Source organism: Hydra vulgaris, chromosome 02 (assembly GCF_038396675.1).
Source record: "Hydra vulgaris chromosome 02, alternate assembly HydraT2T_AEP".
NCBI lineage: Eukaryota > Metazoa > Cnidaria > Hydrozoa > Anthoathecata > Hydridae > Hydra > Hydra vulgaris.
The window spans coordinates 71,195,001-71,222,413 of NC_088921.1; the positions used below are offsets into that span (position 1 = coordinate 71,195,001).

Sequence of the window (27,413 nt, forward strand, 5' to 3'; positions counted from 1 at the left end):
TTATGGGCTCCAAAAATGTAAAGAGGCTTATAACTACTTTGGGGAAAAAATTCAATACTTTCAAGTTAAAAGCAGGGTTGTTATCTGTCAAATATGTCTGAGACATATTTTCTGCCGACATAAAATATGTCCCACATATTTTCTATCAACATATTTTGACATAATTTTATGTCTGAATTATTTTCTGCTGACATAAAATATGTCAGACATATTTTCTGTCAACATATTTTAACATAATTTTATGTCTGAATTATTTTCTGCTGACATAAAATATGTCAGACATATTTTCTATCGACGTATTTTGACATAATTTTATGTCTGAATTATTTTATGCTGACATAAAATATGTTAGACATATTTTCTGTCGACATATTTTGACATAATTTTATGTCTGAATTATTTTCTGCTGACAAAATATGTCAGACATATTTTCTGTCAACATATTTTAACATAATTTTATGTCTGAATTATTTTCTGCTGACATAAAATATGTCAGACATATTTTCTATCGACATATTTTGACATAATTTTATGTCTGAATTATTTTCTGCTGACATGAAATATGTCAGACATATTTTCTGTCGACATATTTTGACATAATTTTATGTCTGAATTATTTTCTGCTGACATAAAATATGTCAGACATATTTTCTATCGACATATTTTGACATAATTTTATGTCTGAATTATTTTCTGCTGACATGAAATATGTCAGACATATTTTCTGTCGACATATTTTTACATAATTTTATGTCTTTGCAATCAATTATGCTTCATAAAACTATTACTTTAAACCCTATAAGCAAACATCCGATGTTTCATAAAGGTCTTTTTCTGCCCTTTTTAGCGATGTATCATTTGATAGTATTGACTAATATTGGCATTTATTGACTTATTTATTGATTATGACTTATTTATTGATTATGACTAATATTGACATTGATAGTATTGACTAATATTGACTAGTATTGAGGCATCATTTGATAGTATTTGATAGTATTGATTAGTATTGGCGCTTTCCCTTATTAGAATGTAAAAACCATCTCAAGCTGAGTTTTTATTACTGAAAGTGGTTTTAATTAGTATGACTAAACTTAAAATATTTTTTTGATTAAAATAATAATAAAAAAAAAACTTTTACAGTTATTTTTAATTATTAGTTGATCCTGAAATAGATTTCATTATGAAAAACTGAATTCAAAAGATTTCAAAAAAATGGTTCACAGAATTTCAAAAAATTCGTGCCAAATTAAATTCATTTAAGCTGAAGAATTTGAAATGTTTCACATAAGTTATATTCAGCTCATTAAATTCATATTAAGAAGACTAACCGGTAATAATTTATAACTAATTACGAATAATATACTTTTAGTTATAATAGTTATGATTTATTTAACAAAAAAATAATTGACAATTGCATTATAACAGCATAATTAACTGCCATAAACTTGCATAAAATGTTTTGAGTGAAATATATATTGGAATAATTATTTTTTTTCGTTTTCCTTACGATTTAAAGTCAAAAATGGCGAATAATTTATTGAATGAATCAACTATTAGTTAAAAATAACTAAAAATGTTTTTTTTTAAATATTATTTTAATCAAGAGAATAATTTTAAGTTTAGTCATATTAATAAAAACCATTTTCAGTAATAAAAACTCAGCTTGAGATGGTTTTTACATTCTAATAAGGGAAATCGCCAATACTAATCCATACTAATTAATACTATCAAATACTATCAAATACTATTAAAATTAGGGGTATTTGGGGTAAAGTCCCTAATATTGTCGAAAAAAAAGTTGTTCAAAAGTATGTCAACCTGAGTCTCAAAAGAAGCGTATTTTCATAGAGATTTTAAAGATGTTATTCGTTTGTAATAAAAATAAGTATTTTTTGTATTATTGCTGAAAAACATTTTGTTGACATTTTTTTAAGAGTCTTTAGCATTTTTTCAAATAATTTATTTGCCAAAAAATTTTAAGGAAAAATTTTTATATTTTCTAAAATCTCTATACTATCTTCTAAAATACGCTTTTTTTGAGACCCAAGTTGACATACTTTTGAACAACTTTTTTTTCGACAATATTAGGGACTTTACCCCAAATACCCCTAATTTTAATAGTATTTGATAGTATTTGATAGTATTAATTAGCAACAAATTTGTTAAACTATTTTTACTTAACTCTGTAAATTAAGTTGAAATGCGCAATAAATTTGTTAGATTGATTTTTTCTTCAAGAATATCAAACAGCAAATAATTCAGATATAAAATTATGTCAAAATATGTCCATAGAAAATATATCTTACATATTTTATGTCAGCAGAAAATAATTCAGACATAAAAATATGTCAAAATATATCGATAGAAAATATGTCTGACATATTTTATGTCAGCAGAAAATAATTCAGACATAAAATTATGTCAAAATATGTCGACAAAAAATATGTCTGACATATTTTATGTCAGCAGAAAATAATTCAGACATAAAATTATGTCAAAATATGTCGACAGAAAATATGTCTGACATATTTTATGTCAGCAGAAAATAATTCAGACATAAAATTATGTCAAAATATGTCGATAGAAAATATGTCTGACATATTTTATGTCAGCAGAAAATAATTCAGACATAAAACTATGTCAAAATATGTCAATCGAAAATATGTGGGGCATATTTTATGTCGGCAGAAAGTATGTCTGAAAATATGTCGACAGATCTGCCAGACATATTATGTCGTAACAACTCTGGTTAAAAGAACAATCAATTTTTAAAGCTAAAGACTCCATGACTCTTAACTAAAAAATAATAAGTTCCATGAATTAAATTTTAAGAATTTTTATTTCTATAGCAACACTTTAAGAGCTCCTAGACACCAGACTACTACACACCAGAGACCAGAAAAAAAATTTAAGACTGAACTTGAATATGTTAATCAAAATTTATTTTGCATCAACTCCATGGAACAGTCAAGGGGTTGTTCATAAATTACATAACGCAATATTCAACTGTTTATGACCTTCCCCTATCATCATAAAATCGTAACACTTACGTAGCAAGTTTTGTATGAGTCATCACAAAACCACCAACCCCCCTCCCCCCAAATAGCATGACAAATTATGGATGACCCCCAACCAGTGCTGCTGATCATTTAGACATTTTAGTAAAGCATTTACTTAATCCCATCAAACATTAAGACAACAACTTAGAGAATCTGTGTAGTAGAATATTCAAAAATAATTTTTAAAGCATTAATTCGATCCCATCAAACATTTAGAGATTGAACATGTTGCTCAAAAGATGTTCAAAAACCAGTTTTGTCACATGCAAAAAGACTGTAAAGGTAAAAAAAATAAGGAATGCATAACAGCCCGTCATCCTTTCAAAAAACTGATCCAAAGTTGTTGTTTTTTTTTAAACATCTTCGCTTCCAACAAGGCTGCAGGCAGCCACTAATTAAAGTTGGAAGTTACTGAAAGAAAAAAGATGAAGATTGTAGAGCACTTAGGAACAGTCACAGAAAAAGGATGAGACTTAATTGAATGACGAGTAACACGAGAATGAACTTTAGTAGACGGCACAAGAGACGCTAGCTCTTTAGAGCAGTGCCCATTATAGTATTTGTAGAAAAGAGAAAGAGAAGCAACATTACGACGATGTGACAATGGTTGGAGGTTGGCTGCAAGAGCATGTTCAACTATGTTTATAATGCGTTTTTGCACCTAGTTTAAAAGAGAAAGGGCATCATTGAAAGAATCGCCCCAGATATGGCAACAGTATTCCATACAAGGCCGGATTTGAGATTTATAAAGATAGAGAATAGAATCTGAAGTAAGAAAGTGACGAGCTCGATAAAGAGATGCAACCTTAGCAGATGCTAATTTTGCAACTGATTTGAAATATGGTTTCCAAGAAAGATGGAAGTAAGAGTTAATCCTAGAAGATGAAGAGTAGATGACTCATTGAGTACATAACCGTTCATAAATATAGGAAGATCTAAATTATTGCAATAACAATTGGCTGAAAAAAATTGAGTTATATTTGAATTAAAGTTCACTAGCCACTGTGAGCCCCATGCTGTAGCAGAAGTGAGATCCTTTTCAAGCTCAAATGCCCCCTCCAAGCAATCAGAGGTTGTTGGTTTCTTATCACGACAAGAATAAATGGTACTATCATCTGCAAACAATGCCACCTTAGATGTGAGAATATCGGGAAGATCGTTAATGTAAATTAAAAAGAGTATAGGGCCCAGGATAGAACCTTGAGAAACCCCTGAAGTTACAGAATAAGAAGAAGAGTGCTGTCTATCGAGGACAGCTTTTATACTACGATTGGAAAAGAAGGATTCAATAATCCTAAAGATGTTGCCAGATACACCATAAGAAGAAAGCTTATAGAGAAGACCAGCATGCCAAACTTTATCAAAAGCTTTTGAAATGTCAAAAGCAATGGCCTTAACCTCTCCACCTTTATCGAATGCACGATAAAACATATCAGTTATTACTGTTAGCAAATCAGCTGTAGAACGAGAAGATCGAAATCCATATTGATGGTCAGAAAGTAAGTTATTAGATTCAAGATGAGAAATAAGGTGTTTGTTAATTAAAGACTCAAAAACCTTGCTTATTATAGGAAGAAGACTAGTGGGACGGTAGTTAGACGAATCAGATTGCTCTCCAGAATTTTTAATGGAAAACAAGACTCTTTATCAGAGTCTTGTTTTCCAGCAGGCTGGAAAACAAGACTCTGATAAGCACTTGTTGAATAGTTTTGAGAGTATAGACGACAGCTCCAGAGAACACTTCTGCAAGACTATAACAGGTATGCTGTCCGGGCCACAAGCTGTAGAAGAGTCTAGGCAGGAAATCACTTTAGATACAGAAGCTGGAGTGATACAAATGTCAAGCAATGGATCAACCTGTTTGTTGGCAATATCAGGTAGAACGCAACTAGTGGAATCAAGAGATGATATTGATGAAAAGTTTTTAGCAAACAATTCAGCTTTGTCTTTAGGTGAGGTGACAAAGTCTGAACCATACAAGAGAGGTGGAATTAAAGATTTGCCCTTATTATTATTATTATTAAAGATTCTCCAGAAGTCACGAGAGCCTAATTTTTGAGATGAGATACAAGATTTCATGACCTAAGAATAGCGGGTTTTGGCGTTAGACAAAAGTTTTCTACAATTGTTTCTAGCAGTAATAAACAGACGTCTGTCTTCTGGAGAATTGTTTTGCTGATAAATATGGGAGTAACGGTTTCGATCGGCAATCGCAGCAGCACAGTGTGAAGAAAACCATGGAGGAGACTAAGGCTTGACCTGGAATCGTCGAGAGGGAACAAAAGATTCCATGCCAGCCTGAATCCACGAAGTTATGTAAGAAGCACATTTGTCGACAGAAAGACAAAGATTTCTACCTAAGGGCCATCACGAAGAAAATCACAGAAAGAATCCCAGTCAGCTTTACTGTAGTTGTAAGAGGTCTGATAATAGGGGGATTCAGGTGCTGAAGAAGAATGAGATATTAGTTTTAGAGAGATCAAACTGTGATCAGAAGCACCTAAGGGTGAATGTGGAGAAACTGAGCACTGACTAGGATCAGAAACAAGATATAAGTCGAGTAGAGAAGGTAAATGGTTCGGGTTGTCTGGAAAGTGAGTTGGAAAGTTGACTATTTGAGTTAGGGATTGAGAAAGGCAAAAGTTGTGGGCTTTAATGCCTGCCCAATCACTGACACTAGAGCCAAGCCATTCAGAGTGGTGAACATTAAAGTCACCGACAACAACTATATTAGCTGATGGATAAAGAGAGAGGGCTTGGTCAATATGATCAGAAATAACATCAAAAAAGAGTGCAGCCTTGAGATGAAGGAGAGCGATATAGAACATATAGAAAGGCAATAGAGTGAAGTGGTGCTAAACGAAAGCACATAAAAGAATAGTCTGTGGATTCAAATCTAGTTTCACGACAAATGGGTGAATTCTTACGAATTTAAATGCCCAGGCCAAGCATGTGACTATTGGAGTCTTTGCAAATTAAAGGAAGATAACCATCAACACTAAGATCACAAGATGAGACAGCTGAACTCAAGTTAGTCTCACAAAGAGCAAGTAGGTCTGGTGAACTTTGCAAGAGATAAGACTCAGCAGAAGAAAAGTTACTTCGAAGACCACGAATATTAGTGAATGATAGGTTTAAAGAACTTGGTGATGATGATGGTTTTTTGTGCTTTATAGTTTTTGGTATTTTATTCATTTCTAAATAAGATTGAAGAACTTGACTCAAAGCATAGATAGTACTCAGAACACTGTTTAATAGCCCAAGCAATTGTCTAATTACTACTAATAAACCCTAAGCCATAACAAAGGGCTCCAAATGTGGCCTCCACAATGCACACCAAAAGTACAAACAGGGACACCATCCATGCGCAACATGGCACTGTTAATACTTTGATATTTTTCAGTTGTTGATGGAATCAGCCTCTCTAAGAGCTACCACAGAGTTCGGGAAACCTGACTACCAGCCGGCCTCAGAACCATAAAACTGAGTTTTAGAGCTGTACCCTCATTAGGAGATAATAGAATAAGTTGCCTAGTCATAAAAAACAGAGACACAAGTAAAACCCATGCATTGAGTCAAGAAGATCCAGCATTCAACATCCTAAACTGGAAACAATGTATTAAAAATACATCTGCGCCAGCCTAATAGATGAAAAAGAGGTGTGAGGCTGGTCAACAGATAGAATCTGTTAACCCCTTAAGTCTTTGCCTAGGAGGCCTTCTACAAGACAGTAGCCGGTTGCATTTAACATCTGCCCAAGATGAGTATTTTTATCGAGACACTATCTCCTAGCCTTTGCCTAAAAAGACGTATCCTACAAGGCAGCAGGACATGAAACAGATTGTACCGGGTTACATGTTACCAGTAGCAGGATAACCTGATCTGACTTACGTCGTAGTAGCACTTACGTTATTGTTAGCAGGACTTACGTTATAGTAGCAGGATAACCTGATCTTACTTACTAAATAAACAAAACAAACAGAAATCCAAATGTTAATAACTATTTTTGGAATATAGTAAATGTTGAAGTAATTAAAAAAAAACAGTATTATAATTAACTTTTTTTGTTGCTGCTTTTTTTGCTTTCTTGGCAGAAAATCTGTTCACTATTTCTGGACAACTTAAAGTCACTAAATGATTTACTAAATTTATTACTACGATTAAACAAAAACTTTCACATTAAAATAAATATGGAGCAAACTTTTGTCCTTTTCTTAAAAAGTATAATCATATTGTAATACAGACTGATGATATCTGACACATGTTATCAGCATGATGATATCTGATACATGTCATCATATGATGCATGTGTTATTAGCATCTAATACAGACTGATGATACATATGTTACACATTTGCAAGCATACTTATAAAACTTTGCCCATACAGAAAGAAAAAAAGTTATAAGGATAAACTTAAAATTTTATAAAAAACATAAGACCAAACATAAGAAGCCTCATGTAGAAACACCATTGCAATTAATTAAGATCACCATAGAAACACCATTATACATAGAAACACCATTATACAGTTTAACCAACTATTCTGGCAAATGGCTGATTCAGAATGACATTGTTTTAAGTAATTGTAAAGATATAAAAATTGCTTTGACTATTTTCTCATAAACCATCAAAAAGTGTTGTAAAGACATTTTTCTTGGCAACTTGGACTAAAGCATGAGTTGTTGTTTCTAAACTTAGTAAATATGGAGAGCTCTAGACAAAATCAAGTTTGATAAAGTAATGATTCAAGTTAATGATAAATATTATTCAAGTATTACAACATTTTAGTTAAAAACATAGGACTTTGGTGTATAAGATTAGATGCTATCTAGATGAGAGTTGGATGTCATGTAAATGAAAGTTAGATGCTATCTAGAAAGTTTAATATTAGATGTACTAAATCTTAAAATACTCAAAGTATAATAATCTAAAAAATATAAATAAAATTTTACTTGTTGGTAAGGTACATATAACATTTATTAATATTTATCAAAGTACATATAATATTTATTAATATTTATTAAAGTACATATAACATTTACTAAGATACATTTACTCTACACACAGACAGTTTTTTTCATTTTACAAAAAAAAAAAAAAAAAAATTTTTTTTGCAGTTAGGGCTTCCTTGATTACGAGGGCTGTGAAACTATTAAACATATATACAAAAAAAATTTTGAAAAACCAATTAAAAATATTTATTAAATTTATTTTTCTGCAATAAAATAAAATTATGTGGTGTTGTAAAACTCAAAAAACTTACTGAACTTTTCAGATCTACTTGAGATAAACATTTACCAATTGGACCCTATAAAAAAAAACATGTTTAAGAGAAATCAATCAGAACTTTAAAATAAGTTTAAAAAATAGCAAGAAGAATGCAATCTATTGCTGTTTAAAGTTTCTTAAAAGCATAGTATTTTTATACTCACAGGGGGTCCACGAGGACCAAGGAAACCAGGCAATCCTTGTTTCCCAACTTCTCCCTATAAATAAATTTTACTCTTTTAGTTGTTTTTTGTTTTATTTTTAAATAAATGAAAATAAATGTAGTTTTAATTAAAAAATAACAAACAAGTAATAAACAATAACAAAAACTCGAAACAAATTCTGCAAGTAAAAACCTTTTGTCCTGGTGGTCCCATCAATCCAGTTTCTCCTGGTGGTCCAATACTGCCCTGATTAAAAAATCAAAACTTACACATATACAGGTATATACAGGTATATAAAGTTTTAAAGAAGAGATGTATTGGCATGCATAAAAATATTACATTGAAAATATAAAACATAAACTATAGTATTACACATGTAACATCTGTTACATGTATAGTACAGATAGTGTGTGATTTATGTAAAATCTATGGTGCATATGGTGCTATGGTGTGTATATGGTGTGTAGAGCATGTATGGCAAATGGTGTATGTAAAAAGTAAAACTAAAATACATAATCATACAGGTATTCCATCATTTCCAGGTCGCCCAGGCTCACCTTTAAGCCCTGGTAAACCCTAAACAAAATCATTGAAAAAATTTATTAGTAACTTTTATATTAATTCATGTTAACTTAAAAAATTATAAAACTGAGAATGCAAAATACATTGACGAAAAATTGAATGCAAAATGCATTGAATCAGAATGAGTTATAAGAAAGGGATTGGGTTCCATTCTTATGACAACTCTGATACAATAAACTTGCAATTTTCTAAACCTCTAAACCAGGAGCTCCTGGAGATCCATTTTTTCCATCAACTCCATTTCTACCCTGAAAAAAAACACTCATAATTGTTAATAAATTTGCACAAAATTTTGTTTTAACAATAAAAACAAAAAAGTTATTTTTGAATATGATTGAATAAATGAAATATAAAAAAAACAATTTGTTTTAAAAACTGTATAAGTAAAAAGAAAAATTTTAAATAAAAAATAAAATTAACCGGAGATCCCTTTTCCCCTTTTTCTCCATCATTTCCAGGTAAACCTTGTGGTCCCTATTTAAAACATTTAATCATTATTTAAATCATTTAAAACATAATCAATCAAATAATTGACAAATAAATAAGAAAAATATAAATAAACAAAAAAATATATATTATAATTCTTAATATAAATAAATAAAATGCATTACAAAGTCACTTATTAATTGAAAAATGTGTTTAAAAATTGTTTTTTTGATAAAAGTAACACATATATGAAACTATATGAAATATATTAAGCTGAGAGTTTCAACAAAAACATACAGTAGATCCAGGCAGGCCATCGATACCAGGAGCACCAGCAGGACCATCAACACCCTACCAAAATTAAAAACAAATAAAAAATGTGCAACAGTTGATTTGTACATAAAATAGCAGTGTAAATACATGAACTATTTTTCACTGCAACAACAATAAACTTGAAGCTTATAATTACTTTTTGTCCATTTAATCCAGGTTGTCCTTTTTCACCAGTAAGACCTTTTTCACCCTAAAATATTATAAACAAAGATTTATGTATATAAAAAAAACTAATAGCCATTAAATAAAGATACTTCAAAAAACAAATTTCATAATAGACAGATAAACAAACAGAACACAAATGTATATCGAAAAAAATTGAAACAAAATTGAAATTTTGTTCAATTTAAATTTCTGTAAAATTATCATTGAAGAATAATCAAATGACCTTGTATCCTAATTTACCAGCCTCTCCTTTTTGTCCTGGCGGACCAATTGGACCCTAGAAGAAAAAGATTTACTTATTAATAAAAATCAAAAACATGAATTTATTACAAAACCTATTTTTAAAAAAGTGTAAAAAATTTATAATGAACAGAGTATTACTTTAGCTCCTGGTTCTCCTGGCATCCCATTTGCACCATGAGTACCTGGCAAACCCTGAAACAAAATCGTTTAATCTCAACAAATCCTAAGCTAACAGAAAAAATGTTTCTATTTTGTTTCAAAATGTTAAAAAATTATCTCATAAATATTATTAAATAGTTTTAAAAAGCATAATAATGAACTTAAAAGTAAATGATTATATTAAAACAAATCTGAAACAAAATAAAATGCAAAATAAAAATAAAGTTAGTATGCAATTCAAAAAATAAGTTTTTTGATAATTTGAAAACAAAATTGTAGTACAGAATTATATAATTAGCAAACCAAAAATTATTTAAATCTGAAGCTAAAACATTTAAAGCTTTAAGCTTTTAAACATCTACTTACTATCAGCAAAAATCCAAGGTGAGTTAGTTTCTGAGAAAACCATGATATACCTGTGAAAGCTTATGAATATGGGATTCCAAAAACATAAAAATTTAAATCATCTGCTTATGTCGAAAAAATGTTTTGAAGATTTCCTTTATGGTAAATGTATGTAAAATGACAGTATCTCCAAAATTTTGCATTTTTACAGCAGCCAAATTATAAAAGCAACATATATATTTCTCCTTAAAGATTCTCAAATTAAGTGAAACAATATTTCCTAAAAAATTAATCATTTTTGGTATTCATCATTTTATTTGAATTTTTCTTCAAATATTTTTACTGTTTAAATCAACAAGGCACATCACAAGCCTTTTTTAATATTCTGAATGACTTATTGGGCGTTTGTATCTTTCCCAATATGAATTAAATTATTGCAGCAATGACGCAGTCATTACAGTTCTGGCTCAGAACAAAAAGGTTTAAGGTTCGACGCCATCTCTAGCCCAATAAGCATTGGTAAGAAAGGTGCCATGAACTTCTAATTTAAATGTTTTGTTGCATTACTCTATGATAAAATTGTAAGGACTTCTGGGAGCACCTTAATAACCACAAAAAAAAAAAATTAAATCAATAGTGCATTGCTTCTATTATTTGTTTGCTGTAAATTCTGGGCAGCATCTTTTTCTGTCCCACAATGTCTTTGACATGAAAATATACTGCATAAACTTTAAACAAAAATTCTTTTAATCACTGATAAACAAGTTAAATGTCTTTTTATAATAAGATATTACATCTGAAAATTTTTGCAAGGTTTTAATGTGAGAAAAACTTGCAAAATAAAACCCTTTAAAAGGGCTGTAGTAAAGCATGAAGCCAATCACCTGCCTTTGGCCATGCATCTTTGAGAATCTTAAAAAGATGATTCATCAAACCAAGTAGAATATATCGCTCCATTGGTGATGTTAGAATCATTACCAAAGCAAAATCCCTAACTGAAAGAATAAGCTCACAAACTACATTTCCAAACTTTTAAGAATTTTGTTGTTTGAACCTGTTGCAGAGAAGGTATGGAATGTTCAAACTGTTTTATAGATTTAAAAATTCTTGGAGTCTCACAGCTTGCAAGGTTCAAACTTTCAGCTGTACACCATGTGCATAGATGAGAAGAAGAATGGGCCTGTAGGCCGCATAAAATGTTAGCCAATATTATATCACAACAGATCAAAAATTTCTCCTCCTTGTTTCTTTGATTTAATTGTTAAATCAAGCATTTATTTATTTGTATCTGAGCAAAATGTTACAATTGTTTGATCTTTGAATAGCTGTTTTGCACTTAATAGTCCTAAAATACAGTGAAAGTCATTATTTGTTTCCAAAATGCTCTAATAAGATAAGCATGTTTTGTTCTCGCTTACGAAAGTTAAATGGTTCCATGAGGAAAAGTTTCCTTGTTTTTGATTGTTGATGATGCAACCTGCTTACAAATTTTTCATTTGCAGCTAAACATCCTAAGTTCCTTCTAAACTATGCAGTTGAGCATTGATGTGATAGCCCTCTAACAATCAGAGACAAAAATTTTAAGCATCAGCTCAACTACATAGATTAGAGGAAACTTAAGATCTTAAGATCAGACATTTATTCTTTTTCTTTTTTGGTTTCAAGAGGGTGTTTTTTTGTCAATTTCAAATGGCCAATACAGCAAATCAAGCATTTATATGAATTTCCTATTGCAGGTGTTTTAACATTAACTTTTTTAAACAAATCTCAATATTTCACAAATGCCTTGGGGAACTATTGTGCCAATTAAATTTGATTTGTTGACCTTAGACAGTTTTAACTCGGTTCTTCAAAAACATTGTAAGATCTCTATTTGGCTTTTTGAGACACTTAAGACACTTTTTGAAACACATAAGACAACTTTTTGAGACACATAAGACAACTTTTTGAGACACATAAGACAACTTTTAGAGACACAAAAGACAACTTTTCAATTTTTATCATGACCTCGTCTTTTCCCAAAATTTTTAACCTTTTAAGTAGAATTTTAATTATAAAATTATTTTATTCATATTAAAAAGTTTCATTGTTGATAAACACTGTGAAAGTGCAAAAATTTTGCAAATGCTGTCATTTCACATATATTTCCAATTTAGGAAATTTTCAAAACTCATGAGCTTTCATAGGTATATTGCAATTTTCTCGGGAACTGTTACCTTGGATTTTTACAAACAGTGCATTAAATGTACCTCTCCCTCAACTTACTATAATAACTTATTGCTAACAGCTTTTTTGTCTTCTTTGTTCATACTACTTATGCCCTGTGTTGTCCTAATATTTAAAATATGGCTTGGAAATACAAAAAAATTTACCTTATCTCCTTTTTCTCCGGAAACACCTTGCATTCCAGGTGGTCCCATGTTTCCCTAAATATTTAAAAAAAAGTAATATCAAAATTATATAATAAACTTTATATAATAATATTATATTTATGTTGTATGTACCTTTTCCCCAGATATTCCAGATACGCCTGGTAAACCAGGCAGCCCTTGTTGACCCTAAAAAAAATCCATAAATATATTTTTCATCTGATTACAACCCCAATGAAAAAATGCATGTAAAATATAAAATTGTAGGCATAAGCAGAAAACTTCTGGTAAATGGCTTGACCACCTTCATCTAACAAACTGGCATAAATGTAAACTTAAGTTTACTGATGATGTTTTTCCTGTTAAATTTGGTTTGTTAGCAGGAATGCAGCAACTTAAAAAAAATTGCAAAACTATAAGGTAGCTTTCTTGACTGTAGTGGCACCCTTGGCAATAAAGAAGAAACAATTTAAAAAAATTGTATAAATACTCCAAATAAATTTTCATCCGTTAAATCTTACCAATATTGTCGTTATTGGCTCATCACACTGAAAGTCTAGCTCTAGTGCAACTGACCATACTGGCTCAAAAGCTCAAAAACTTTGTCTTTTTTAGTATTTATTCAAACAGTCAACTTTCAAATTATTTTCCGAACAACTCTAATCCTTTAGCTTCACTCCCTGATTTGTGTCTTGATTTTGATCTAGTTTGTTTAACTATCTTCACTATTAGGTATGTTATCTCTATAATTCCATATTCTCTATAAGGTCTTTCAGATCATGCTATGATCTTGCTAAAACCTTGTACTTCTTATACATAAGATTCATGCAATCTTGTTGTACTTTTAACTGGTGATGGTTCTTGGGCTGATGCTTTAAGTATCTACAAAATATCACACCTCCAATGTAAACTCCAGGATTCAGACAGGCATAGAAGCTATTATTTCTCATGTTAGTTGCAAGTCAAGCCTCACTCTCAAGTCAGTTGCAAGTCAAGTCCTCACTCTACCTCTTTTCCACAAAAATAGCAACTAGAGTTAAAATTATAAAACAGCAAGAATCTTTTATATGCCTATAACAAGAAATCTTTCCTCAGATGACTAAACTTTGTATTTTATCTCAGAAGATTAGGTTCTAAAGACTTTTGGAAAATCTTTGACAACATCATTGCCAAAGCAAGTCTAACATTCATTCTCTGATACACGGGTCTGATTTTATTACCTCTATCAATTACCTAAATCATGATCCCAAAAAAACAGAACAGACATCGATACACTCCTGCTTCTTACTTGAACTTTTCTAAAGCTTGTAGTCCTCACAACACACATAACTGTCGCAACACACACAACTGTCAGTGTTTTCTAACTCTCTTCCTTACTTTTAACAAGTTCAAAACTGAACCTTGTCTTTCTCTCTTTATGAAAATGGCATTTCTGTTTCATATGGTTAAATAAATATTTATTAAAAATCTATAAAATGTATATCATATAATTTAAAAAAAAAATTTTACATTAGTTATTTAGGGGTTCTTTTCTAATAACAGTAGTAACAGATAGAGGTTTAGAAACATTTTAAAAACAGTATATAATATATTATTAATATAACTTATAATATTACTATAAAAGTGTTTAAAAATAACAGTTTAACTTAAGTAAAAAAATAGAACTTTCATACTTTGTCGCCTTGTTTTCCAGGTTGGCCAGGAATTCCATCTTTACCAGGCAACCCCTAATAAAATCATTTTAAAATTAATTGAAAAACTAAATAATTTTTATTTAACTTTTTATTTTTTTTCTTTAAATGCGATAATAAGAACTATAACAATAGCGATAAAAATACTAATGATAATAACAGTAATAATAATAACAATAATAATATTTCATGTACTCATTGACAAATAAAACTATATTTACATTATTGCCAGGTAAGCCTTGCTCTCCAGGTAATCCATTAGATCCTGGAGGACCCTAAGATTTTTTGAAAAATTATAAGGCTTGAATAAATAAAGATATTAAGTTTCTCAACTTCTAAAATAATATTAAATGGACAAAATACTACAGAAAAATTAAATGGACAAACATACTGCAGCACCAGGAAAGCCTCTTTGACCAATAGATCCTATAAGGCCAGGTTCTCCCTAAATAAAAAATAAAAAAATCAGATTTCTATGAAAATGACACCCACTATTTTTTAAAACATAAAGTAAACAAATACAATACCTGTTCACCTTGCTCCCCATCCTTACCAGGAGTTCCTGGTAAACCAATATCTCCCTAATAATAGAAAAAAATCCAGAAAAAGATTTTGATAGTTTAAGCAAATTGTTATTCAGTTGATTCTAATTGAAGTTATAAAACTATAAAAATATTATTCATTATTCATAAATAAATTTTTTAATTAAGAAACCTTTTCACCATCAACACCTATAGGACCATCAGAACCTGGTAAACCCATGACTCCCTAAATTTAGAGCAACAACAAAAAACAATTTCATTCAGTTAATAAGGTAAGATTCAAAACCAAAAATAACAATAACCATTTAAATAAATTATTTTTTTTATATTTATTACCATTACTCCTTTGTTTCCTTTTTCTCCTACTTCTCCATGTTGGCCGGGTACTCCCTTAAAGAATAGTTTCAGTTATATAACTTCATATAACACGCTTATGTTAATATTACAATTGCAAAAGCTTACTCATAATTTATAATCAATACAATTACAAAAGTTCATTCATACTTTGTCTCCTTTAATTCCCTGTAACCCTGGAGCTCCAGGAGGTCCTTGAATACCCTAAAACGATTTATTCCAATTTTAAAAATTCCAAACTTTTCTGTTCATATAAAAAAAACTAAATTTCATGACCCACTTGAATCCCTATATCACCAGACAGCCCAGGTTTTCCAGATGCTCCTTTAGGTCCCTAGAATAATACAAAAATTTAAAAAAATTTTTATAAATAAAATTGTATAAAAAGAATAATTTTTTTTTACATTTGATAACAAACTTTTTAAAAAATTTTTAATGACTTTTTATAAAAAGAAAGAATTTTATAAAAATAATAATTTATAAAATGAATAACTTTATAAAAAGAATAAAAATAATTATTCTTGCTAAATTTTTAATAAAAATTAAATTAATTAACTGCTAACATTAGGTTTTAATGTAATTTATTTTACTTTTTTTTAAAAAAAGTTTCGACATCATTATTGTTTTTTGTTATGTTAATTTTGTTTGACCAAGTTTGAATAAAAATTTATTTTACTAATGAAAAACAAAAGCTTCAATGTTATTAATTTTTCCCATGCCTATTCATAAATTAAGGAGGAGGGGAGGGAGGAGGGTTAATAACTTAATACCTTTTTTTCATAATAAATATTTAGCCTTCTACTTTAATTTCAATAAAAGTAACTATTGACAAAACAATCAATTATTAAATTAAATGAAATCATTTTTATTATTAAAGTAGAATCTATAGTAAATTTTTTTTCTTTCATTTTATTAATAATATACATCATGTGACATTATATGTCATAAATACAACAAAAAGATTCATGAAGTTATTCCATATAAAGAATGATTTGTAATGATACTAGTCAAAATATGAAACTACTTTATCACAGCCATGGTGCAGTAGTTGGAGTTCTAGCTCAGAATCAAGAGGTCTGATGTTTGATGTTGGCTCTAGCCAGATAAGCAACATTGTTAAGAAGGGAGGCATGAACTTCCTATTTAAATTGCTCTTCCACTGCTTTTTTTTTTATAAGACCCTTAAGTCTTCATGGAGCGCCTTAACAACTAAAAAAAAATTAATTGTAGGTAATTGAGGATTGTTGTGAGGACTTTCAAATCAGAAAATTTAAATTATTTTCAAGTAAAAAAAGTTAAATTATTCAGCATATTCTTTTATAGAAATATTTTCTTTGTATTTTTTCAACAATTAGAATTTTAATTGAGTAGATTTTTATGGCAATGATTTATTTGTAGCCTTAAAGTAAATAATCTCATTCTTCAATCGTTTTTGACATTTAACAGATCTTTCTCTTTTTCAATATATTCTTTGACATCTGGTTTACAAGTAAATAAGCCGCTTTGTAATTTTAAACAAGCTAAAATAGAAATTCTCCTGGATGCCTGATGTAAAGCTTCTGTCCTTTTTTGCTAATCTGCTATACTTCAGTTGTATCTGTCACTAGTTTTGACTGTATTTTGTATTAACAATAGGACATACTTCCCCATATATTTCTAAATTACTTGTATCTTCATTCCTCAAATGGTTTAGATACTTTTGCATATTACCGTGAAGTATTGTTGAAATTGATGGTATTTCTGAAGCAGATTGTTATGAGTGCCACACTGATGTTAAAGTTCAATGTTATTTGTGATTTTTTTACCAACTCCAAAAACTCATCAGTTATTCCATCATTGTATCTTTTTCCAAACCCATAATATTATCTTCTTTTCAGTTAAAAAAAAAAATATTTTGAAAAACTACATTTGCAAGAATGATACAATCATCAAAGTTCTTTGATGCATATATACGAACTGCTTCTATGACTACTGAGCAGCAATCTAGCTTAACAAAAATTTCCAGAAAATAGTTTATTGTTGACTTCATTAAACACAAGAACAACAACAACTCTGAGTTAAGGCAACTTTGAATGATAAAATTTTTCAACTACCAAGATATTTCTATAGAAGTTTATTAATTTTGATTTAAAACTAGTTTGTTACTTATTGTTGCGATATTTTTTTAATTTAATCAGTATCTAAAATCAGTTTACAAAATCAATAGCCAGGTATTTTCAAGCAAAATAAAGTAAGAGCAAATTTTTACACTAGATAAAACTCTTATTCATTTTAATTCAAATTTATCCAGTCAAAATTTAAATTACATAAGTTTAAACTTAATGTTGCATAACTTTACACACAAAGACTTAGCTGCAAAATTTTTTTTTTTATGTTTTTCAACATCCTAAAAATAAAAAATAAAAATAAAAGTAGAAGACCAACCACATAAAAATAGCAAAATCTTAATTGTTTTTTGAACTTTTCTTAAAAAAATAATTAAAACTAACTAGTTAAACAAAAAATATACAATTTTGGACCCTTTTTTTATTCACCTATGTAAAAAAACGTTTCAAAAAATGATATGCTAGCATTTTGTATTGGAAGAAACTGTAATTTTAAATCTTATTTTGAATTGAAAAAAATGTGATTTATGTTTACATTTTATTAGATACATTTGCATTTTAAATCGAAAAGAAAATGTGCTTCAAAATGCAACAACAAGGTTTTAATAACCATCTCTAAAGCACTTTTTAAAGTTGCACTCTTAAATATTTTTAAATTGTCTAATATAGTTAAGTCGGCTTCTTCTTATTGTGTTTAGTAAAATTATATAATGCACCATAGTGCGTTCATTTTAAAACGTAGTGTACTCTAAATTTTTAAATGTAGTGTACTCTAAATTTTCTTTCGGCTTCTTTTAAATAATCACAAGTAATAAAATCTCCCTTCAAATCTCTTAATAAACTTTTCTAGTTGCAATGTTATGTTAAATGCAAAGTTATAATCAATTTAATAAAAGTTATAACCAAGTTAATCAATATTAATCAAAAGTTATAACCACTAATAAATTAATCAGTAGTAACATAAAAATATTATTTTAAACAAATTAATGCAAAACTAAGTATGAAAATAAATCACCTGTATCTTCTCAGGTAAATCTTTGGTTAAGAAAAAAAATCAAATCAAGTGCAAAAGAAACAGAACAAATCAAAATAAAACAATGTCATAATTAACTTCAGCAGACAATAACGCCAATTTCTAGCCATGTAGCTGGACATAAGAGCAAAAAACAGATTTTTGTTCTGAAAATGAGTGACTGCTTTCAACAAAAAAAGCTTCAATGCCCTACCTACAAAAATAATTAGCATAGAAGCTGAGACGGAAATGAAAACATCTAAAGAATGATCCAATCTTATCATGGCGAAGATAGAAAGCAACAGCTGAGTTCTCTACTAAAAATAATATTGGATCATAAAGAATCTGATGGATATCAATCATAAAAGATGGTAAAAGAAATCAAAGAGACACTTGCAAACAATGTTTAAGCCTTTAATGCTAGAGAAAATTGTAGATTGCAAGTTGCAAGCATTTTTCAAACTGCATATATAATTTCGTAAGCAAATTAGTCTTTTAATAACTTTGAATGAAAATTGATCAACAAGAAATTAGAGTTAAAATGTGCTGTATTCTTCATTCTACAAATGCATTAATAGAGTCAATCATATAGGTAAGGGAATGAGGAATAACTTTATAATAGAAGCCATAAAATCAAATATTAAGATTTCGCTAATGATTGATGAGCCAACTACTATAAGCCGAAAATCGACACTGATAGAGTACTTTTAGAGTAATCATTCATCAAACAAAATTTACTGACCTTTTCTGTATAAAAAAAACTTTTTTTATATAGAAAAGGTCTTATACCTATTTCCTCTGTTATTTCCACAAATAACCAGTATATTTTTTTAATTAATTTTTTATCTATTACTTCTATTAATAATTTTTATTTTTTCCTCTGTTATTTCCATAAGTAATATTTATTTTTTCCATCTATGACTGAAACAATATATAAGCATACAACTTTAAAACTATAAAATATTCCCAAGAAAACTTATTAATTTAGCTCAAAAAGAATTAAATGTATTAAAATATAGATTTATCAAAAATATTCTTACACTTGGTCCTTCTGGTCCAATGGGTCCATCATCTCCTTTTAAACCAGGTATACCCTAAAATAAAAAAAAACTTAATTTAACAATTTTATTGTTTAATATATTTTTAGCACTAATATATAATAATAAATATTTTATAAACACTGTTTTGTATTTTCTTTTTATTATGGCAATGTTGAAAAAATAAAGACATACTTGTTTCCCAGTTTCACCTTTTGTTCCTTGGTTACCTTTATCTCCCTTGATAAAAAAGTAAATTTAAAAAAAAAATTTTTTTTTTGATTTTATATTTAATTTTTGCCATAAGATATTTTTACCTTCACACCAAGTTCCCCTTTTTTACCAAAACCTGGATCACCCTAATAAATCAGAAAAGAATTTGGAGAATAATGCAAGGTAAAATACATAATTTTTTAAAAGTTTATGAAGTTTGTTAGCACATTTTTTTTTAAGTTGCTGAGTTGTTATTAAGTTACAATTCAGAAGGATTTTGTTTTTTATTAATTATATTTTGATTTTTTATACATTTGTTTATTTATGTTTATTAATAATTAAATTTATAATACTTATAAACATAGCATAAAATATAATGCTCTAATATAAAAGTCAATTATTAAATAATAAGATTAAGAACAACACCTTAATTCCTGGTTTACCAGGTGAGCCAGGCAAACCATGATCACCAGGTTTTCCCTTTAAATAAAATTAAAATACAAATTAAAATAAATTAAAGAATTTATAAAACTGAACATCATATTTAGATATAGAAAGTAAATTTACCTGCTTTCCAGTTAACCCAGGTTCACCTTTAAGACCTTTTACGCCAGTCTCTCCCTAAAAAAATTATGCATTTTTATTAAATTAATTAATGTACTGAACTATTATTAGTAATGTAACAAAGAGATCTGATCTGATATTATCGTTATTTGTAACATAAATGTGGGTAATTTAGAATTTTATTGCACCAATTAAATAATACAGTTGTGTAGTGTTTACATCATTTATGGGTTACTTTATGATAATCCACTTTATTTAAATACAGTCTATTTTACATTATATTTAATAAATTCAATCAGTTTTGTGTATTTTTAGCTGATATTAGTAACAAAGCATTATTTTTGTTAGACAATAAATGTGCAAACATACTGTATTCTTTTTCAATGCAAAATTTTAATTTGTTATACCTTATGCTTTAAGAGCTGTTCATTCCTATTTTTTTTTAAAGTGGGGTAGGAATTGAACCCAGTACATTATTTATCACACCTTTTATTTTCCGTTAGTTCAACAATGAAATGACAAAGTGTTTTGGGTGATTTTTTGAATAAAAAAATAAAATTAGAATATATATATATATATATATATATATATATATATATATATATATAGATATATATTTAAAATTAAAATGTATATATACATATATATATATATATATGTATATATATATATATATATATATATATGTATTTATATATATATATATATTTATATTTATATATATATATATATATATATATATATATATATATATAAATATATATATATGTATGTATGTATGTATGTATGTATATATATATATATATATATATATATATATATATATATATATATATATATATATATACGTATGTATGTATGTATGTATATATGTATGTATGTATGTATGTATGTATGTATGTATGTATGTATGTATGTATGTATGTATATATATATATATATATATATATTAGGGTGTCCCAAAAAACAATATTTTTGAAAAATATATGCAGAGACCCTTAATGTGTTCTATCTAATACAAAAACACTAGATTTAAAATTTTTTTGAATAAAAAATATTTTAAGGGGTCCCTCAAGACCCTCGAATATTTAATGGGTCCCTAATATTTTCAAAAAAAAGTTTTTTAAAAGTATGTCAACCTGGTACTCAAATGAAGCAAAATTATATAAAAATATTAAAAATAATATTTAATTTGGAAAAAGTTTAACTTATTTATTAAAATTGTCATAAAAATACATAAATAATGCATTTTTTTGTTTTTTGTTAAAAAACGTAATTTTTCATGTAATAAAACCAAAAATAACAATTCTATATTTGAAATCTATATTATTATTATATCGCATATATATATATATATATATATATATATATATATATATATATATATGTATATATAATATTATATTATATTAGAATAATAATAAAATAACTAATAAAATAATTACAATTACATTTATATTGTATATATAATTTATATTTGTGTATATAATTTTGTTGTTGTTATGGTTGTTTGTATGTCATTGTATAACTTTTATAACTTTAAAGGTTACATAATTTTTTTTATAAATGAAGTTTTGAAACAATGCAAGATGTGAAACAACAAATGCAAGATGTGAAACAATGCAAGATGAAGTTCTGAAACGATGCGATGCGACAAAGAAAAAATTATCTATAGTGTAACTTGTTATTTTCTTACAAAAAAAACCCAAAAATTGTGATAGAGCTTACAGTTTTGAACAAAGCTCCAGCTACACTAGACAACAACAACTCCAGCTACACTAGACAATAACAACTCCAGCTACACTAGACAACAACAACTCTAGCTACATTAGAGTAAAAACTTATTAAATTATTAAAAACTTATTAAAAATATTATTATTAATATATAACAAAAAACTTAATAACTAGATTTGAAAATCTGGAATCAACTAAAGCCTTGTAAAAAGAAAAAGAAAAACTATAGTGGAATCCCCCATTAGGGAAAACTCTTTAAATTTTCATAAAAGTTAAAATTATTTAAATTTTTTCTGAGATGTTCTTCAATATAATGGATAATGCATTTAATATTCTTTAATAAAATTAGATAAATAACAATCAATCAAAATAATTTATTGCATGATGCAAGTATTCAAACCAAAAGGATTTCTATTTTTTATTTCACCTTCCTAAAGATAAGTAAGCCACTATAGTCAAAAAAGCAATTTTTATTTTGTTTTTTGAAATCCTCTCTTAACTTATTATCTTTGGCAATTAGGTAATTCTATAAGTCAATTTTATTAAACATAAGTCAAGTATCTTGGAAAATAAATAGTGTACTTAAAAGTTAGTAGATTGATTAAGAGTGTGATTACGATGGCAAATTTAAGGATAAAAAACATCATGTGTAAATCAAAGATGATTATATTGTTAAAAAAGATAATTATATCCTAAAGTCTCAAGAGTATTTTCAAGAAGCACAATTTTTTAAATTGCTTTCCTGAAAACTTTTTTTTTTAGACTTAAATTGTTTTACCTAATTGCTACAAATATATACTTCAAAACAATAAACTCAAAGTTGATAACATACACTGTCAAATATTTAGTGGGGATTAAGCTAGGTACTTCTTGCTTACATAGAAAACATTACACTAAAATATTGCACAATAAAAATTTATAAACAAAATCTTGAAACCAATACTCATGATTTTTGTAAAGAATATGTAAGGGTAGATATGTAAGCAGATACCTTAACTCCAGTTGCTCCAAGAGGCCCTGGAAGACCAGGATCACCAGTTAATCCCTAAATTAAAAATAAAAGTTTCAAAATATTGAAAACAAAAAAGAAAAGTAATAAAAAAATTATCTTTATCCATTTATAAAACAACTAAAATCAATTTAAATGTTTACAATGTCCCCTTTCGGTCCAGATAATCCTATCGGTCCCATTGGTCCAGGTGGTCCCTATATCAAACAAGTACTAATAAATATTAATAAGTTTTTCAAAAAGAAAATCTAAATTAAAGAAAATAAGTTAAAAAGAAACATACAACATCTCCTGGCACACCAATGTCTCCTGGCATTCCTTGAAAACCAATAGATCCCTTGTAACAATGTATAAACAAGCATACTAATAAGTTTAGAGTCAAAGATATTGGTCATTACTATTTTTGTTACTGAGCATTGAAAAAAAATACCTTTATTCCTTTTTCTCCTGGTTGTCCCTCTTCACCTTTTTGTCCCTATGAAAAAAATTATTTTAGTCTGATTATAAACAAAAATTATTTGTAAAGAGCTATTAATAACTACTTGATTTTATATTTTTATAACTTTTTTTAATAGGTGAATTATTTGTTGAAACATATTTTTTTATATTTAAAGAAAATGATATATAAAATTTTATATAACTATTTTACCTCTCTACCATCCATTCCAGGTTTTCCTTGATTTCCTTTATCACCTTGTTCTCCCTATAAGCATATTAAATTTGTGAATAACTAATGAACCATAAGCTTCATATATGCGTGTGTGTGTGTGTGTGTGTGTGTGTGTGTGTGTGTGTGTGTGTGTGTGTGTGTGTGTGTGTGTATATATATATATATATATATATATATATATATATATAGTAAAAAACTTAATAATTATAACATATATATATATATTAGGGTGTCCCAGAAATGCACGGAATTTTTTTTTTTAAATAGTTGATGTCTCACCCTCTGAAAAGTGTTTCTTGGGTACAATAATTAAATTGGTGAAGTTACAGCTCTTTTGAACAAGTTTGAGAGGTCCCTCAAGGGCTTTTAAAATTTTACTATCGAGTTAATTCAAAATCCATCAATAATCTTAAACAATATGCACAAAATGAGTGAAATAAAGCTAGAAATGCAAACTAGTTTAATTATCTCACTGCTGACATTAATTAGAGTTTAAAATATTATTAACAATTACCTATAGAATGATAATCTTTATAAGAGAATGCAAAAAATGTATATTTTTGCATTCTCTAATAAAGATTATAAGTAAAAATAATAATAAGTAAAAGTAAAACAAATTTTACTTTTACTTATTATTATTTGCTGCAGTGCTATTGTCACATGACCAAGTGGCCATTTTGTTTTCTTTTATTTCTAGTAAACACAATTTGCTCATGTTTTATTGTATATAAATTGGTGAAAAAACAAGAAATACAGCAACAATTTGTAAGTTTGTTAATTAGTGTACTAATAATATAACAATTATGTAATCATTTTTTAATTGTATTCTCCAAATATTTCTAAAATACATTAAAATACTTAAATACAATATTAAACTACTTATACTTAATAAAACTTATACTGTCACTGGTACTTCTATTATTCTATTATTTTTTTAGGGTATGGCTAAATCTACAGTAACCAGAAGCAATATCAACATATGGCTTATCAGCTTTCCAAAAGAAACCATCTCAGGTGCTCGCCTCCCTTCAGGCCAAGATGTCATGAAAAATTTTGTATTCTATCACTGTGTACAGAAGTTAAACATTAATAAAGCTGCACAACAAGTGCACAAGCAACTGCTCCCATTTTGGGTAAAATCAAGACTGCCTGTACAACAAAAACATCACATAATACAGAAAATTAAAGATCTGTATGCTGACCAAGTTCATCACATAATACAAAAAATTAAAGATCTGACCAAGTTCGTTTGATGAAGCATCGTAAGAGAACTCTACTGATCAAATGAACCAAAAAGAATACACAAATGAGTTGAGTCAACTTTTTAACATCAGCCATGCCAACTTGGAATAGTTGATAAAAACTGATGAAGACAGACAGTTTTTGAAATTACAACAACAATCAAGAACGGGATCGATTGGGTCTGTGGACAAAAAACTTATGGTTAAAGAAAAACGAGTTGCTAAATGTCAAAAATAATTTATCAGGGATGTTGACAACGCAGCAAAAATAGCTGCACAAAAAATTGTTTACCGTGGACTGAGTGGGTAATCATCAACAGCAGAGTCAGCTGCAGACCAACAACTGGACAGTGCAACACATTCAACAACATCATCCGTTTGCCATGATTCTAATGAAGATGATAAATCTGATGAAGAATTTCTTGTACAATCAGCATGCTCAAGTAAAACAAATTCTACAACACAAGGCAGACATCGCAGAGACATTATATCTCCCAAAGTTGCAGCTGTGCTGGATAGGACAGATACCAGCATTAATGCACGTGTATATATATATATATATATATATACATATATATATGTATATTTATATATATATATAAATATATACATATATATATAAATATATATATATATATATATATATATATATATATATATATATATATATATATATATATATATATATATATATATATATATATTTATATACATTATGTTGGAATGTTGATTATTTTTCAAATAATTTTGGTTATGTTGGAATGTTGATTATTTTTCTAAACTCTGATTCATTAGTTTTATTACTTTGAAATGTTGAATCTGCCAAATTAAGTTCTTTTATGTCCATGCTAAATACATTTTACACCTATGTTATGTGTATATATATTTCACATCCATGCTTAATTTATTTTAAACCCATGCTACATATATTTTACACCTATCGAAAATATATTTTATACTAATGCTAAATATATTTAAATAATGAATCAAATTAATTGAAACAAGTAAAAAAGCAAGTTTTACCATGCCTCCTGGATCTCCTTGAACTCCATTAGCTCCGATATCACCCTTATAAAATGACACTCTTATAAAGTAATACCTTTAAAATATTTTTATTGAAAATTGAAAAATAAAATTTGTTTATTAGTGTTAATTTTTGACAGAGCTTTACATTTAAATAATTTTATACAATAAAAATAATAAACTCTAAAATATCTCACTTTTTCTCCTTTTTCTCCACTTTCACCAGGAAATCCAATACCACCAATGTCACCCTATAAATATTACTTAAATTGAAAAATCTTTTATTAAATGTAAAAATGTTAATTTTTAATTTAAGTTTAAGATTAGTTTTAACTTATACAAAACATTAAACATGTTATAATTAATATACCCAAAGTATGTTGAAATAGTTGGCTTCAAATTAAAAGTTGTATATAACAATAATATATAACATATAATGGTATGTAACAGTGGTATATAATGGAAAATTCAATAATAATATACATCAATGGAATGTAGATACAGATTTTTTGTATCAGGACATTTAAATTTCAGTCAGCACCAGGGGCTATGTTTTTTTCATTGTTTTAAAAAGATTAAATAATGACCTTTTTTTTATTATTATTTATTTTGATGATTAAAAAAAAAAAGAAAGAAAAAAGTGGAATATGAAAAATTGTACAGCAAACATATTCAGATTATTTCAAATTTTGTTTGGTTGAATTAAAATGCTTTATGAAATATTTTTTTAGTTGAATTAAAATGGAAAATGCTTATGAAATAATTTAAAACCAAATATAAGTTTCTTAATTAGTGTAGAAATCGTCTTTGAAATTGAAGTAGAAGTGTCATCAAATAATCTTCATTTTCAAATACTTTGTATATAACTTCCGTATATTCCAGATATATTAAGTTTTGAAATTTGGTACATTTTATGCACCAAATTTTAAATATGCAAAAAAATTTTTTGGACCCAATTTTGCCTAAATTTCTCATACAATCGACATTAAATACATGTTTTTTCTAATGTTTATACTGAATTTGTATTATGGAAAGGTTTTTCTTACTTAACATTTTGTTATATATATTATATTATATTATAATAGTTAAAAACAATTAAAG

General features: G+C 27.8%; 1 protein-coding gene across 1 annotated transcript in view; it reads right to left on the reverse strand.

The window, feature by feature from the left end:
- The window catches only part of LOC100208676 (collagen alpha-2(I) chain), an 85,127-nt gene that overhangs the window by 16,465 nt on the left and 41,249 nt on the right, over positions 1 to 27,413 (reverse strand). The window contains exons 21-52 of the mRNA XM_065791853.1: positions 26,510 to 26,563; positions 26,313 to 26,357; positions 24,028 to 24,081; positions 23,809 to 23,853; positions 23,662 to 23,715; positions 23,522 to 23,575; positions 23,361 to 23,414; positions 20,639 to 20,692; positions 20,498 to 20,551; positions 20,176 to 20,217; positions 20,054 to 20,098; positions 19,862 to 19,915; positions 15,985 to 16,038; positions 15,855 to 15,908; positions 15,687 to 15,740; positions 15,523 to 15,576; positions 15,336 to 15,389; positions 15,200 to 15,253; positions 15,030 to 15,083; positions 14,791 to 14,844; positions 13,253 to 13,306; positions 13,121 to 13,174; positions 10,383 to 10,436; positions 10,225 to 10,278; positions 9,973 to 10,026; positions 9,801 to 9,854; positions 9,498 to 9,551; positions 9,272 to 9,325; positions 9,018 to 9,071; positions 8,688 to 8,741; positions 8,496 to 8,549; positions 8,327 to 8,371 (exon numbers count right to left, since the gene is read on the reverse strand). Coding sequence (XP_065647925.1) covers positions 8,327 to 8,371; positions 8,496 to 8,549; positions 8,688 to 8,741; positions 9,018 to 9,071; positions 9,272 to 9,325; positions 9,498 to 9,551; positions 9,801 to 9,854; positions 9,973 to 10,026; positions 10,225 to 10,278; positions 10,383 to 10,436; positions 13,121 to 13,174; positions 13,253 to 13,306; positions 14,791 to 14,844; positions 15,030 to 15,083; positions 15,200 to 15,253; positions 15,336 to 15,389; positions 15,523 to 15,576; positions 15,687 to 15,740; positions 15,855 to 15,908; positions 15,985 to 16,038; positions 19,862 to 19,915; positions 20,054 to 20,098; positions 20,176 to 20,217; positions 20,498 to 20,551; positions 20,639 to 20,692; positions 23,361 to 23,414; positions 23,522 to 23,575; positions 23,662 to 23,715; positions 23,809 to 23,853; positions 24,028 to 24,081; positions 26,313 to 26,357; positions 26,510 to 26,563 — 1,680 coding nt within the window. The remainder of the gene's footprint in view (positions 1 to 8,326; positions 8,372 to 8,495; positions 8,550 to 8,687; positions 8,742 to 9,017; positions 9,072 to 9,271; positions 9,326 to 9,497; positions 9,552 to 9,800; positions 9,855 to 9,972; positions 10,027 to 10,224; positions 10,279 to 10,382; positions 10,437 to 13,120; positions 13,175 to 13,252; positions 13,307 to 14,790; positions 14,845 to 15,029; positions 15,084 to 15,199; positions 15,254 to 15,335; positions 15,390 to 15,522; positions 15,577 to 15,686; positions 15,741 to 15,854; positions 15,909 to 15,984; positions 16,039 to 19,861; positions 19,916 to 20,053; positions 20,099 to 20,175; positions 20,218 to 20,497; positions 20,552 to 20,638; positions 20,693 to 23,360; positions 23,415 to 23,521; positions 23,576 to 23,661; positions 23,716 to 23,808; positions 23,854 to 24,027; positions 24,082 to 26,312; positions 26,358 to 26,509; positions 26,564 to 27,413) is intronic.